This window comes from Nycticebus coucang, chromosome 16, assembly GCF_027406575.1.
Source record: "Nycticebus coucang isolate mNycCou1 chromosome 16, mNycCou1.pri, whole genome shotgun sequence".
In the NCBI taxonomy this organism is placed as follows: Eukaryota; Metazoa; Chordata; class Mammalia; order Primates; family Lorisidae; genus Nycticebus; species Nycticebus coucang.
Window position 1 is genome coordinate 1,880,092 of NC_069795.1, and position 14,105 is coordinate 1,894,196.

General features: G+C 47.7%; 1 protein-coding gene across 2 annotated transcripts in view; it reads left to right on the top strand.

The window, feature by feature from the left end:
* Window positions 1-11,367, top strand: part of UBE2G2 (ubiquitin conjugating enzyme E2 G2) — a 50,287-nt gene extending 38,920 nt beyond the window's left edge. For both annotated transcript variants that reach the window (XM_053564979.1, XM_053564980.1), the window contains 3 exons: window positions 505-623; window positions 5,412-5,552; window positions 6,947-11,367. In XM_053564979.1, coding sequence (XP_053420954.1) covers window positions 505-623; window positions 5,412-5,552; window positions 6,947-7,059 — 373 coding nt within the window. In that variant the 3' untranslated portion in view covers window positions 7,060-11,367. The remainder of the gene's footprint in view (window positions 1-504; window positions 624-5,411; window positions 5,553-6,946) is intronic.
* The last annotated feature ends 2,738 nt before the right edge of the window (window positions 11,368-14,105 follow it).

Here is a 14,105-nt window from a genome sequence, read left to right on the forward strand (position 1 = left end):
AAAACTGCCTCAAAAAAAAAAAAAAACAAAAAACAAAAAAATCACTTCTGAAGGATTTTTAAAACCAAAAAGTAGCCTTTGAAATGCAACTGTTAGCCCCTCATTTATTGAAGTACAATAGAATCTTGCTGTGACATGTGCTTTATCTCAAAGTGTAATTTACCACATCTGCGGAAAAACTCAATCCCTAGGATCTTGCCATGGGGCTTAGTCCTCTTCTCTGATCATGTTGTTGTATTGACTGCTAACTCTTTGCTCTGTCCCTGTGGAACTCTGGCTGCAGTTCAGCCTTTGTGTACCTAAGGCTTTAAACCGAACTGAAATGGGAGAATGAGATACTGTTTTCCATTCAGAAAAAAAGAGCCAATTTGTTACTACTTAAAATAGATAATCTTTTCATGTGTATACGAAAAGCAGTAAAAATTTCCTTAGCTTGTTTCTGAATTGTGGGAGATGCTGAAAAATGTGCTTTAAGTTCTGACTATGTATTTTTATATCTTTTAGGGGCCCAGAAGACACTTGTTTTGAGTTTGGTGTTTTTCCTGCCATTCTGAGTTTCCCACTTGATTACCCGTTAAGTCCCCCAAAGATGAGGTTTACCTGTGAGATGTTTCATCCCAACAGTAAGTGCTTTGGGGAGTAGTTTTTGGTACCTGGACAGGTGCAGAGATGATGTAATTACAAGAAATGGAGTAGATCTGTGATGTCGACCTTTATACGTATGCCTTACATTTTGAAGGTTAGCTAAAGCCAGCATGGTGGTAGTAACACCGTATTTCAATTTTGAAGGTCAGTGTAATGTGGGTAAAAGAAAACAGGAGTCTCGGGGCGGCGCCTGTGGCTTAGTGGGTAGGACGCCAGCTCCATATACCGAGGGTGGCGGGTTCAAACCCGGCCCCGGCCGAACTACAACAAAAAAATAGCCGGGCGTTGTGGCAGGCGCCTGTAGTCCCAGCTACCTGGGAGGCTGAGGCAAGAGAATCACCTAAGCCCAGGAGTTGGAGGTTGCTGTGAGCTGTGGTAATGCCACAGCACTCTACCGAGGGCAGTAAAGTGAGACTCTGTCTCTACAAAAAAAAAAAAAAAAAAACATGAGTCTCAAACTGGATACCATCTGAGCCAAACATCCTGTCTTACAGGATGTTGTTAGGAAGAAGTTTAACGAATGTGCTTGGTGTGGGCTACACTGGTCTTTGTCACAGTGTTATTTTATTTATGTATTTATTTATTTATTTGAGACAGAGTTTCACTATGTCACCCTCAGTAGAATGCTGTGGTGTCACAGCTCACAGCAACCTCAGACTCTTGGGCTTATACAACGCTCTTGCCTCAGCCTCCCGAGTAGCTGGGACTACATGTCACAGTGTTGTTTTAAATGGTGGAAAGGTTGGACTCAATCTAGGTTTTCAGCATGAGAATTATGTTAAGTAAATTATATCTAATTAGAATGTGATGTAGGTATTTTAAATGGTATAAATTAATAGTGATATGAAATATTTGTACTAGATTGGGCAAAGCAGTAGTAATATTAAAATTTCATCTTTTGAAAAAATTCACCTATAAATATTATATAAATTATATAAATGGAAAGAAAGGTAAACACAAAAATGTTTAAAGCGATTCTTTATCCCTGATGGAGATTATTTTATCTTCGAAGATCTTTTTTTCCCATTAAAATAAATGTAAAGCCTTTTTTTTTTCTTGAGACAGAATCTTACTCTTTGGCCTTGGTAGAATTCCATGGTGTCACAGCTCACAGCAACCTCAGGCTCCAGGGCTCCAGTGATTCTCTTGCCTCAGCCTCCCAAGTAGCTGGGACTATGCCTGGCTATTTTTTTTGTTGCAGTTGTCATTGTTGTTTAGCTGGCTTGGGCCGGTTTTGAACCCATCAGCCTCGGTGTATGTGGCTGGCGCCGTAACCATCATTCTACAGGTGCTAAGCCAGTAATCATGATCTTAATTGAGAAAAAAAGCAAATAACACTTTTATTCTGTAAAAATGAAAATTACTTATTTACCAATTCCTTATCCTATATTTTTCTTCATATCAAATAGCTAAAGGCTAATTTAACTCATTTATAGAACTTTCTGAGTCTGACTTCTCCTTTGATCCAAGAGTGTGTCCATTTGATCCCAATCCCCCTCTTCACCTCTCTGCCCAAACTCCTCCCTGCCATGTACTTTGGTGACTGTCCACCTAGAGGGATGCTCTTTGCTTTTGGGCTTCTGCCCACACCTTTGTTAGAACTTCCCTTTGTTGCTGGTGATGTTACATGACACCAGTAAAGAGCTTCCTCTGCAGACGACCATTCTGCACTGTGTTAGTACCCACATTGCTTCAGTCCCATATACATAGCAGACGTTTCCAGGAACGTGACCCATGGGCTGGCAGTTGCTGCTGCTGGCGGATGAGTGTGTATGGAGATCATTGTGCTGTTGTCTGCTTCAGTGTGTTTCAGAAATTGTCCGTAATAAAAAATTAAAAAATGTATTACAGTTGATAGATAAAGTCATTGACGAGGTCACCAATTGCAAGTTGATTAACCATAAATGCAACTGTGAAAAGGATTTAGGTAATTAAAAATAACAAGATTGTGTTGGCAGATAATTGTGCTCTTGAGCACATTGTGGCCTGGTATTAGAGGCCGGCAAACTGATTAAATCGTGTGACAGTGTACTAAGGATGGTCTTACCATCATTTGAGTGCTCTGATAGTTTTTTTAATGTTCAGGTAATTAATATACAGTAAAACTGTATATGGTCTGTAAGTTGACCACCCAGGGGCCCATAACAAACTGGTTAGCATGTAGTCTAGCGTACACACCTGAAGTGGGCACTGAATGTGGAGAGGTGTGGGAGATGGGATGTGGTGAAGAGGGGGCTATGGCAGGGACCCTGGGCTCTAGATGTTCCTGTGGCCAATATAAGGAACTAGCCTACTGTACTGGTATGTGCGTGTCGAGTCTGTGAAAATTAGGTCAGCTTAAAGAAATGGCCAGCTATGGAGGGAGATTCTATTGTAGTTGTAAAATTGTGCCTCTTATTCCCGGCCTCTTTTTCCATTCATCACTGTTTTAGCAGTTCCTGTTTTTCTGCTTTCCAGGAACTGGACCACAAATCCTCATTCAAGGGAAGAGTTTAAGAAGCCAGGTGCACAATTGTCCTGAGTGTTCAGACGTCCACCTGTGGTTGACAGACATGGAGCCTAGATGCCTAGAACTCTCTTACCATCCTCTCTGCCATAGGAGAGTGAGTGTCAGGAAATCCCCCACTGTGGCGTCACTTCCTTGAGGTGACTGTACTGTGCAGTGACAATGTGCATCCAGAAACATCCAGAGCCCAGGCCCTGCCACAGCTCTTCACCACGTCCCATCACTGCCACTTTCCCCACAGCCTTGCGGCTCAATCACACTCTGCATCTTCAGCGCCCACTTCAGTTCCAAGCTGATGGCATCATTCCCTAGACTCCTACAGGCGAGGTCTGCCCAGCTGTCTTCCATCTGTTCTCTGCTCACCACCAGAGTGACCCTTTGGAGGTCACTTGGTCCACATGACTCCCTGACACTCTCTTGGAGCCCTGTGGTAATCTCCACAGCTCCTAGATAAGCGCGAAACCATCAGTGCTGACCAGAAAGCCTTCCTTTCGCCCTCACTTCCTACACAGGCCTTTGCACACACTAGATCTGCCTCCTCCCCACTGAAGTCCCCTGGTGATTCCCACCTCACTTCCTGCAGACAGGCCTGCACCAACCTGCAGTGACCTTAGATTAATCCACATGATTCTTTGATCAGTGTCTATCCCTGTCCTCAGACTACACACTCCTGCTGGTCCTTATTTTTTGCTCTCCCCTGTATCCTAGCAACTCTCAGGAAATATGAATTATTTTTTTAAAGTGTTTATCAACTGATGAATTTTTATGATGTTGGTAGATGTATGGTTTTTAGAAATTATTTTTACAAAATAAAAATAACATATCCATGTTTTTGGATGCACATTGTCACTGCACAGTACAGTCACCTCAAGGAAGTGATGCCACAGTGGGGGATTTCCTGACACTCACTCTCCTGTGGCAGAGAGGATGGTAAGAGAGCTCTAGGCATCTAGTCTGCACAGGTAGACGTCCAAATGCTTAGGACAAGCATGCACCTGGCTTCTTAAACTCTTCCTGTGAACAAAGGAAGTTCCTGGATAGCAAAAGAGCAGGAACCACTAAAACAGCAATGGCTGGTATAAAAGACGAGCCTTTTGGAGGTAAATGATAACTGTTAGTATTTCTTAATTTTCACAAAATTCTGGACTCTATTTAAGGTGAATGAAGTAAATTTATTTCAAATCATCATTTCTGTTAGTATGATTTTATAATTTTATAATTGAGTCTGTCCAAATGCATTATTGGATATCTGAGTATGTATTGAGCCATCTGAGAATTTCTCCAACTCAGGCAATCCCTGAGTTACACAAACATCTCACGTAAGCACAACTCATACTCATGAACAGAGGCTATTGGAATAAGTTCCCGAGTTACAGACATCTAATTGACAACTCACATGAATGGAGGCTGTTATGGGTAATAGGTAAATGTACCTGTTCCAACTTACATACGTATTCAATTTAAGAAAAAACCTACAGAATCTGTCTTATTGGTAAAACAGGGACTGCCTGTGGATGTAAAAGAAAAATAAGGGCTGCTTTTAACTTCTTTGATCACTGATTATTGGCTGTGTGTGGTTGCTGAGGACATTGGTGGGAAAGGTTGTGGGTGAGGATGTGCTCCTGTGGGTGGTCTGGTGGTGATTTCTCCATTAGAAGAAGTTACTGAGGGAGATCTCTGTGCCCTTTGTCCATATTTTAAATAATTCCAGTTGCATTATCCAAGCCATGTGAATGTAAATTTTAACAGTCCGATTAAGGATTTAATGGGAGAATTGGGAATCTCTTAAGAAACTAGCTCTGAAAACATTGTGAATAATCATAATGACATTAGAAATTTTGATGAAATATTTGCCAGATAACTTTTCACTTACCCTTTTTTGATATAATGCTTAAAAAAATTCATACACAGGGCGGCACCTGTGGCTCAAAGGAGTAGGGCGCTGGCCCCATATACCGGAGGTAGGGGTTCAAACCTGGCCCGGGCCAAAAACTGCAAAAAAAAAAAGAAAGAAAATTCATATGCAGTTGGAATCCTATTATACCGTGGCTAGTTAGAACTGGATGGGCCAGCCTGGAGTCAGAGAATGGGGCCTCACTAGGGTTCAAGTGACGGGAACCATAGCGCTCAGGCCCCTGGGCTGTGCCCCAGCAGTGCCAACAGCTCAGGGTCCTGGTCCTGTCTATCTGTGGTGCCTCCCGTCATGGTGTCACCTCAGGCACTGTGCCTGCACTCAACTGGCCGCCTCTGACCCTTGCAGTCTACCCCGACGGGAGGGTGTGCATCTCTATCCTGCACGCCCCTGGTGACGACCCCATGGGCTACGAGAGCAGCGCAGAGCGGTGGAGCCCTGTGCAGAGCGTGGAGAAGATTCTGCTGTCGGTGGTGAGCATGCTGGCAGGTGAGGCCCGGCCGGCCAGTGGCGTGCATGGCATCCCAGGCACAGCGTGCTGGTGTGCCTATATTGCTGACCATAGTTAAGCGCTGGCTAGGCCTGGGGCATGTTTATTCCGTAGGTCTTTGCTGGGGTGCACCACACGCACACACCACATGGGATGTAAGGCTCAGTGTGATGGAGACACTAGCTTTGGTACCACGTTCTAGGGTAGCTTTCCAAATCCACCTTCAGGTACAGCCAGTGGTGATGAAGCCCCACGTCGGGATGCACACGGAACCACTTTTCTGAGGCTCTCTGGTCCAAGTGGAGGCCATGAGGAGGTGACAGGGTGGGAGACAGAAAAAGCATTTGAGGCAAAGGAAGCATCCTAGGGTGAGGCCCAGGGGCACTGCCAGTGGGATCCAGTCCTGCTTCTGGCTTGAGCTGAGGTGGTGGTGGAGGAGCTCTGATGGTGGGTCCCCTCACCATGCCATACCTCAGCAAGGCCATCTTTGCAGTAGCTTCCAGGTGGTGTGACTGGGGAAAAAACAAAGACTGTCATTGCAGTCTTTGTGCAGACAGGTCACTGCAGCCAGGGTGAATGAGTGGGCTTCCAGTGGTCCAGGGGCCAAGAGGAAGGACTGGGTTTGGGAAGCCTTGGGGGAGCAGGCTGTAGGATGCTGGCCAGCTGGTGCATGGGGGTCACACCTGTTCCTGACACGAGGGCTGCGGATGTTGCCTCTGTGCTTAGGAATATGGAGAGAGCAGGATTTAGGGGAGAGTTGAGGGCATGTGGGAGAAAGAACCTCCGTCTGCCTAGGGGGGCTAGATGTGGAAGCGAGGTGTGGGGGTCATTTCTGGATAAGGCTATAGTTGATGGTGTGGGATGCAGGGTGATTGTGTAGGAGAGGAGTCCTCAGAGGATCGAAGGCAGTTGATCTAGGAAGCCAGCAAATAACAAAAATGCTGGCCAGGCCTGGTGGCTCACACCTGTAATCCCAGCCCTCTGGGAGGCTGAGGCAGGTAAATTGCTTAACCTCAGCAGTTCGAGACCAGCCTGAGTAGGAGCGAGACTCGGTCTCCACTAAAAGTAGAAAAAACTGAGGCAAGAGGATCACTTGAGCCCAAGCATTTGAGGTTGATGTGAGCTATGACATCATGGCAGTCTACCCAGGGTGACAGAGACTCTGTCTCAGGAAAAAAAAAATGTTACAGATAAAAGGGGAGAAATGTCCAAAAGGAAAGCGCCGTGCCAGCAGGAGGCCAGAGGGGAGGCCGCTCAGTCGTTAGAGGCCATCCCCTGGGTGCTGGTGGTGTGGGGTGCAGAGAGCATGTGAGGTCAGGCTGTGGGGCTCATGCACATGTCCTCAGAGGGCCAGACCCTGTTTCACACGGAGGGCGCCTGCCTTCTCTTCCAGAGCCCAACGATGAAAGCGGAGCTAATGTGGATGCTTCCAAGATGTGGCGGGACGACCGGGAGCAGTTCTATAAGATTGCCAAGCAGATCGTACAGAAGTCTCTGGGACTCTGAGGCCTTGCCTCACACGTGCACACCGACGTGTGCTCTTGCACATGCGTGTGAACACACCACCCACAGCCCCAGTGTTCCGGGAATGCTCAGTGACAGTGGTGCTCTGTGCTGGCACCCAAACAGGCAAACTTGCAAGATCCGCAGCTTTTTTTTTTTTTTTTTTTTTGTAATTTTCTCACCCTGGATGGGCTCGCTTCTGAAATTATGGTTTGTTTAGAATATTGACAGCTTACTGCAGTTTTGAAGTGTTCCTCGAAAGGTGGTTCAGCTAAAGCTGTCATCACTACCTCTCCCAGCTGAAATGCTGACACGCTGACACGCCCAGCTATTCCCAGCTCCCTGCGATGCCCTTCCTTCCTAGGTTGAGGGGCTGGCTGTATGTCCACATGTCCAGGGCATGACAGAATCCTAGCAGCGCTCTTCTGGAGACACGGGCCCCTGCAGCCGAGGTGCGCACAGGACAGGGCAGTGACGCTCTATGGTCCCTCCTTGTGCTCTCTGCACCCACAGGACTTTATCAATTCCTTTCTGATCCTACTTTTTACAAGCAGATGTTTTTCTCATAGTTACATCTTTTACATTTTGGAGTATTAGGAACCATCACACTTAGAAATACTTTCTGGAAATACTTTTTAAAAATGTGGATTAATAGGAAATGGGGTACACAGAAAAAATTATTGCTGCTTATAAAGACCGTAAGACTGATTGTTTTTTTCCTGATCATATTTATCAAAGATTCACATCTTTGTATTACTATGGCAGGTACGGTGAGATCCTTAAAGTTTTAGTGAAAGTTTCTTGATCTACACAGTTTCTCTATTCTATTCTGAAAACTAGGAAGCTCTAGGATTTTGTAGCACTGTGGTTACACTGGGAATTTGACAATTGGCACAAAAATTATTCTTTGGGACTCAAGGTCAGAGGGGCTCTACCATTTCTCAGCTCAGAGGAGTGCCTTATCCTTGACCGGTGCTCGTGGAGGTGGGCCTGTGGGGCTCTCCGGCCCAGGGTGCAGGTGGCACATTTCTGTGATTTGATTGGGTTCTGATGTTTTCCGCCATGGTCAGCTGAGCAGCACGGTGCCAGGAGGTCACATTGTAAGCAATAACAGATCTGTTGCATGCAAAATCAGATATTTGGCCTGTTTCAAACAGGTTAAATTTAAATAGGAATTTCTATTTTTGAAATAAGGGATGGTTTATGAGGCATACAACAGATTTTACTTCACCTGTCCCTTTTCCCTTCTCTTTCACAATGGATCCAGTGGACAGTTGTCTGTGTGACTGAAACCTCACACATAATGTCATGGTGTTGACAGTTTCCATGAACTGGTTGAAGCAGTTCCATGTCTGGCTTCTGTGTATGCCGGGTTCTTTCCTTCTCAGAAGGGAATCATTCAAAATGTGAAATGCCAAACAAGCAGGTGTATTTGGAAGGAGTCAGGAAGGAGAGGTCTTGTACCTAAGTCGTGTTTGCAGGTTTAGGAGGTTGTGGGTATGGGGAGGAAGGAGAGGCAGTCTCTTTACAAAACAAAGTATTTTTATTCATTTGTATTTATTAAATGAAAAAAAAATCCTATAGTGTCCCTATTCTGTGGTGGAATTCAATTACTATGTTAAAAATAAAATTATATATTTTCCCCCTCTTCTGCAGTGTATTTTTCTCTGTTGTATTTTCATGTAATCAGATAGAAGCCAGGGCAGGGCTGCACACTGGGGAGCTGCCAGAGGCCCAGCAGGTGGGCCATCCTCCAGGGCGCAGGCAGCCCTGCCTGATCATCTGGGCCTATGCTCCAGCTCCAGGATTCCTGACCAGGAAGTTTATTCTGAAGGCTCAAGGCTCGGGTCAGCTCTGCAGAGTTTTATTCTCTTTCTTTCTTGTTTCCTTTCCTTCATTCTGTTGTCGTTCTGAACCCTCAGATCTGCAGCAGGACTCAGAACTGTGAACTTTGTGCAGACATGTGTGCTTACTGACCTGAGCCTAAAGTTTGGCCTTTTTTTTTTTGTAGAGACAGTCTCACTGTACTGCCCTCGGTAGAGTGCCGTGGCATCACACGGCTCACAGCAACCTCTAACTCTTGGGCTTACCCGATTCTCTTGCCTCAGCCTCCCGAGCAGCTGGGACTACAGGCGCCCGCCACAACGCCCGGCTATTTTTTTGTTGCAGTTTGGCCGGGGCTGGGTTTGAACCCGCCACCCTCGGCATATGGGGCCGGCACCCTACTCACTGAGCCATAGGCGCCGCCCATACATACACCATCATAGGACTCTCACAGTCCTATGAAACTGGCAGACTGTTCAGATCATATTTCGGTTCTGTGATGCCTCAAAGCATGTCATATTCCCATCACTGCTCTGATGTTACGGCTGCTAATTGCACCTGCCTCTAAATCTTTTTTAGTGTGTTACTGACAAGGCTGGTTCCCCGATTACTATTTGGTGCTTACAGCGGGCTTTCCTTTGCTATCCTACTTCAGTCTATATTCGTTTAAAGACATTCTTCTGAGACAGTTGCCTGGCTCACAACGGCCCTGCTGGAGCCTTTTTCCTGGACCTCTCCTACCCCCCAACCTTGAGCTCCTGGGCTCTCTTGGTGCTGTGTTCTGGGTGATTGCCTCAGTGCTGTCCTCTAGCATCAGTTTTGCCTTTCGTACAGTGTTTTCTGTACCCACCATACTTTGTAATATTCAAGAATAATGTGCTACCGAGTTGGGGGTCCCACCCCAGGGCCAGTGATTTGCCAGGGCTCCTCACAGGACAGCTGTGGTCCCCGTGGCTACTATTTACCAAAGCAAAAGTACATAGCAGGATGCAGGGGCTGAGTCCAGGGGAAACCCAGGGATCAGTCTTCCAGAGCCCTGGGTGGGGGGATGTGCGGGTGGCTCACAGGACATATCTGACCCCCAGAACATGGCTATAATGACATGTGGGTGGTGGTGCGTCCACTAGGGAGCTCATCAGACACAGTGGCCAGGGTTGTACTGGGTGGTCACGTAGGCATCTTCTGCCTGATGTGCCAAGATTCTAGATCCTGTGGGGAGCAGGTACTCAGAATAAACTGTGCAGTTTGCACAGACAGCTTAGGCCCAGTGAGGCAGGGTGTCTGGAGTTCTCCCCAAATCCAGGTTTTCAGATACCAGCCAAGGGCTAGCCTGCCAGCCTGCAGGATAGACTCTGCTGCTCAGATTCATTGCCTGCATTTTTTCTCTTTAGGGTTTTTGATTAGATTTACTTTAAACATTTAGTTTGGGTGCTCGGCTCGGCACTTGGCGGCCGCCCAGCTCCATGCGGGGTGACCCCCAGCGTGGCTGTGGCGGAGTTCCATGGAAAATGGGAGACCACTGGATCCTGCAGACTGGGCCATGATGGATGTCGTCAATTATTTCCGGACAGCAGGATTTGAGGAGCAAGCTAGTGCTTTTCAGGAACAGGAAATTGATGGGAAATCCCTGCTATTGATGACGAGGAACGATGTGTTGACAGGACTTCAGTTGAAATTGGGACTTGCTCTGAAAATCTACGAGTATCACGTAAAACCTCTGCAGACAAAGCATTTGAAGAACAGCTCTTCGTAGTACAATCCAGGTGGGGTCTTAGATCTCAAAAAATACATAATGGCATAATTTGGTTCATGTGATGAAACTTTGTAAACAGAATACATACATGTTTATATGTAAAGAATTTCAATCAAACGTTATCCAATGGATAGACTAGGCAATACATCTGCTGACCTGAATTCAGCCGGGAGGGGCAAGGACAAGACAGGCCTGGGGTGGTTTTCCTTTTGGAGTCTGTCAAATAGAATGTTCTTTGACACAACTAGACAGTCCTCCCCGCAAAGGCTTTGAAACCATAAGGATTCTTTCTTCATAGATTATATTCCAAAAATCCTTAAAAAAAAAGAATGAAATGAGCATCTTTTGGTTCAGACTTTTGGTTTCAGAACTTTGGTTCAGACTAGGAAGAGCAAAAACAAGAAAGCTTGGGGAGGTAAAGAAGAGACCAAGGGCTCGCCGTCTTCCTTGAATTCCTCTGCTCCTTGGAGCTGATGGTACTTGGACAGGATTGCCGACACCCTTTTTATAGAGGGTCCTCCACTTGACCTTATTAAGGTTTTATTGGGATTTGCTATAATGTTTGAAATGAACATGTGCCATGGCCCCTTCAGGAGCAGAATCGTGACTTAGAAAAGAGAAACTCCGTTGTATACTGGGGCTGTCCATCCATCCTCAACTCACTTTCATGGGGTGGGGGGTGGGGGGAATGGTATTTTCTGCATAGATTGGTTCTTTGTTTCTGGAGAAAATATTTTTTCTCTTTTTCCTTTATGGTTTGTATTTATAATAGTTTGCTTCTGAAGAAGTTTGTTGAGAGTTATAGATCCAAAAGCCTTGTTACAAGTATAGAATATTTTTATATATATTCCCTCACGATGGTGTAATATTTTTTTAATGTCCCATGCTTTCCTTGATTCTTGGTTTGAGTACGTGTTTTTAAGAACTTTGAAAAAGTGGGCTTGCTACATCTCTGTTCAAAGAGACATTTGTCGAATCCCTGTGCGTCAACGCCTCATTGAATTGGTGCTTTGTGGCTGCAATAAAGCATTGCTTCAGTTTAAAAAAAAAAGAGTAAACATTTAGTTTGGTTTTGCATTTTGGGGTGCCAAAACCTGTTGGCACTGGTTTTCTGCCATTCTCCTACTTGTCTGTCTGCTTCCTGGGATGGGGCTTGGTGGGGCAGCTGGGCCACTCTAGGGTCTTTGCATCCCCTGGGGCTTGAATCCAGGTCTGGCCCCAGCCTGTGGTCCCAGTCCCTGGACTCTTGCACCTGCTGGGGCTCCTTCCAGTGTGTAGATGTCACTGGTTCTGCAGAGGTAAGCACTGGTCTGTATCAGTTCTTTAAAGAACACAGAGGCTGCTCTTGCTGTGCAGAAAAGATGCCTCTCCCCTACAGCCTGGAGCAGACAAAGTGCCCAGGGGCCCACATGTTGGAGGTGGGACCCCCAGGATGCCACCAGCTTGGGGAGGGTACGGGTACAGGGATTTGGGGCTGCCCAGAAGAGTGGGCACCCACTGTGGGCCTGGTGGGTTCTGGAAACCTTGCCCAGCAGGGAAGGAAGGCAGAGGGGACAGCACCAGGGTGAGGTGGGGGCTGACCCCCCACAGGGGGTTGTCCCCACAGGTCTGGTGGCTCTGATGCAAGATGGGGGTCCCCCTCAGTGGAGGAATGGTATTGGGAGATTCTGCCTCTCAGATCCCTCTAGGCTGGGTCCCCACCATCCAGTCTCCACTATCCTTCCCCCACAGGGCCTGGCTTCGTTCAGGGGACAGAACAACACACATCTCTCTATGGGGTTAGGAAAGATCTGCTTTCACCCTGCTGGCCCAGCTTAGCCCAGCTTACCCAGCCAGCCACACAGCCCACACCCTGGTAGTGTCTCCCAACCCCCTACACTACCCACTGTCCTGGGGCCCACCCTATCCTGGCACCCACTGTCCTGGTGGCACTATTGCCACTGGCCCATGTCCTTGAGAAGAAAGGTCAGTGCAGGTCACCCTATTCCCCCATCCCCTCCCTGCCCCTAAGCAGGCTGCAGTTCCTGTCCCTGGCTGCTCAGGGTATACCTTACCAAGGTCCTGGATGGCTGTCCACCACCACCAGGCACCTCCACCTTGCCCAGCTCCTAACCTACTGGACCAGGAGCAGCCTCCAGGGCCCAAGCCCGGATGCACTTTCCTGGCTGAGGGGTGCAGGCCTTCCCCCAGATGGGCCGCACAGACTGCTCGCCCAGATAGCCCAGGCCCCTCCTGGAGGGAAAGTTGAGGCCAGGGAGGTGAAGTCACTTAAAATGGGGACTTAAGTGCAGCACTGAACCTCAAAGCCCCCCTACCCCAGACCGCAGTCCCTTCCCTCCCCGGGCGTGGTGGGCTCAGCTCCACTTGGCTGCGGGAGCTCCGCCTGCACCCTGGCCTGTGCTGCTTTCTGGCACATTGGTCTGTTCCTGTCCATGTGGTTCTGTATCCTTGTGTGCCTGCTTACCTTTGTTTGCTGGGAATTTGAAATTTTACTCATAAAAAATAATTTGAGGTGTGAGATAATGTTATTTTCTTCCAGACTGACCATTTTAAAAATTGCTTCTGCTCGGTTCCTGCAGGCTAGTATCTGGACATGACCTTAATGTCACTTCTGGCTTGATGTGTCTGGGCCAGTGCGTGAGTTCAAGCCAGGCTGCGGGCCACACAAGGGCTGACGTGTTCCCTTCACCCCTGTTCTTAGAGTGTAGCCCTTCTAGGCCCTGGCCCGGAGCAGAGGCATTTCTGCTGCCCACTGTAATGGGAAGACCTGGCTCCTCTGCTCCCAAGTTCGGAGATGGGCAGCATGGCCGCCTCCTGCAGGTGGGAGATGCCCCTGGAGCAAAGTGGTTTTGAACCTGGGCACATCCCTTTGCTTTCAGGCCTCTCATGGGCCTTACTGCCTTGTTACCTCTGGTGACATTAAAGAGGCTTCGAGAGACTCGGTAGCTCTGTCACCAGACTGCCTGAGCAGGACCACAGGTGCAGGGTGGTGTTTCCTAGGTCCCTCTTCCTTTTGTTCACTCCTGCATGGCTTTAAGTCCAGAGCTTATTTTTCTCGTGTTAAAGCCAAATGTAGATAGATACTTTGACGCACTGAGGATTCCCTGAGAAGCCCTTCTGCTGGTTGTGAACAGAATTCTCTGAGATGCTGCAGTGATGAAAAGCAAAGCACCCACTGAAACTGACCCTGCACCTGGCCTGGGAGAGCCCGCTGGCCCTGAGGCCACAGCAGGGTGTCCATCCTCGGGCCTGTGGAGTGGCCTGAGCCTGGTTAACCCTGGGGCTTTGGAGAATCAAGACAGACTTGTGCTCCACCCTGGGCCTGCCACGCACTCAGTTATTAACACAGGCCCCAGCACGCCAGGCGCTCAGTGGCAGGGTCCGTGGCTGTGACTCTAGTACCTGTCAGCCATGCCTTTCCCTGCTATTGGGGTGAATTGGATCTCTCCGGGGTCCCTAAGAGTGGGGTGCC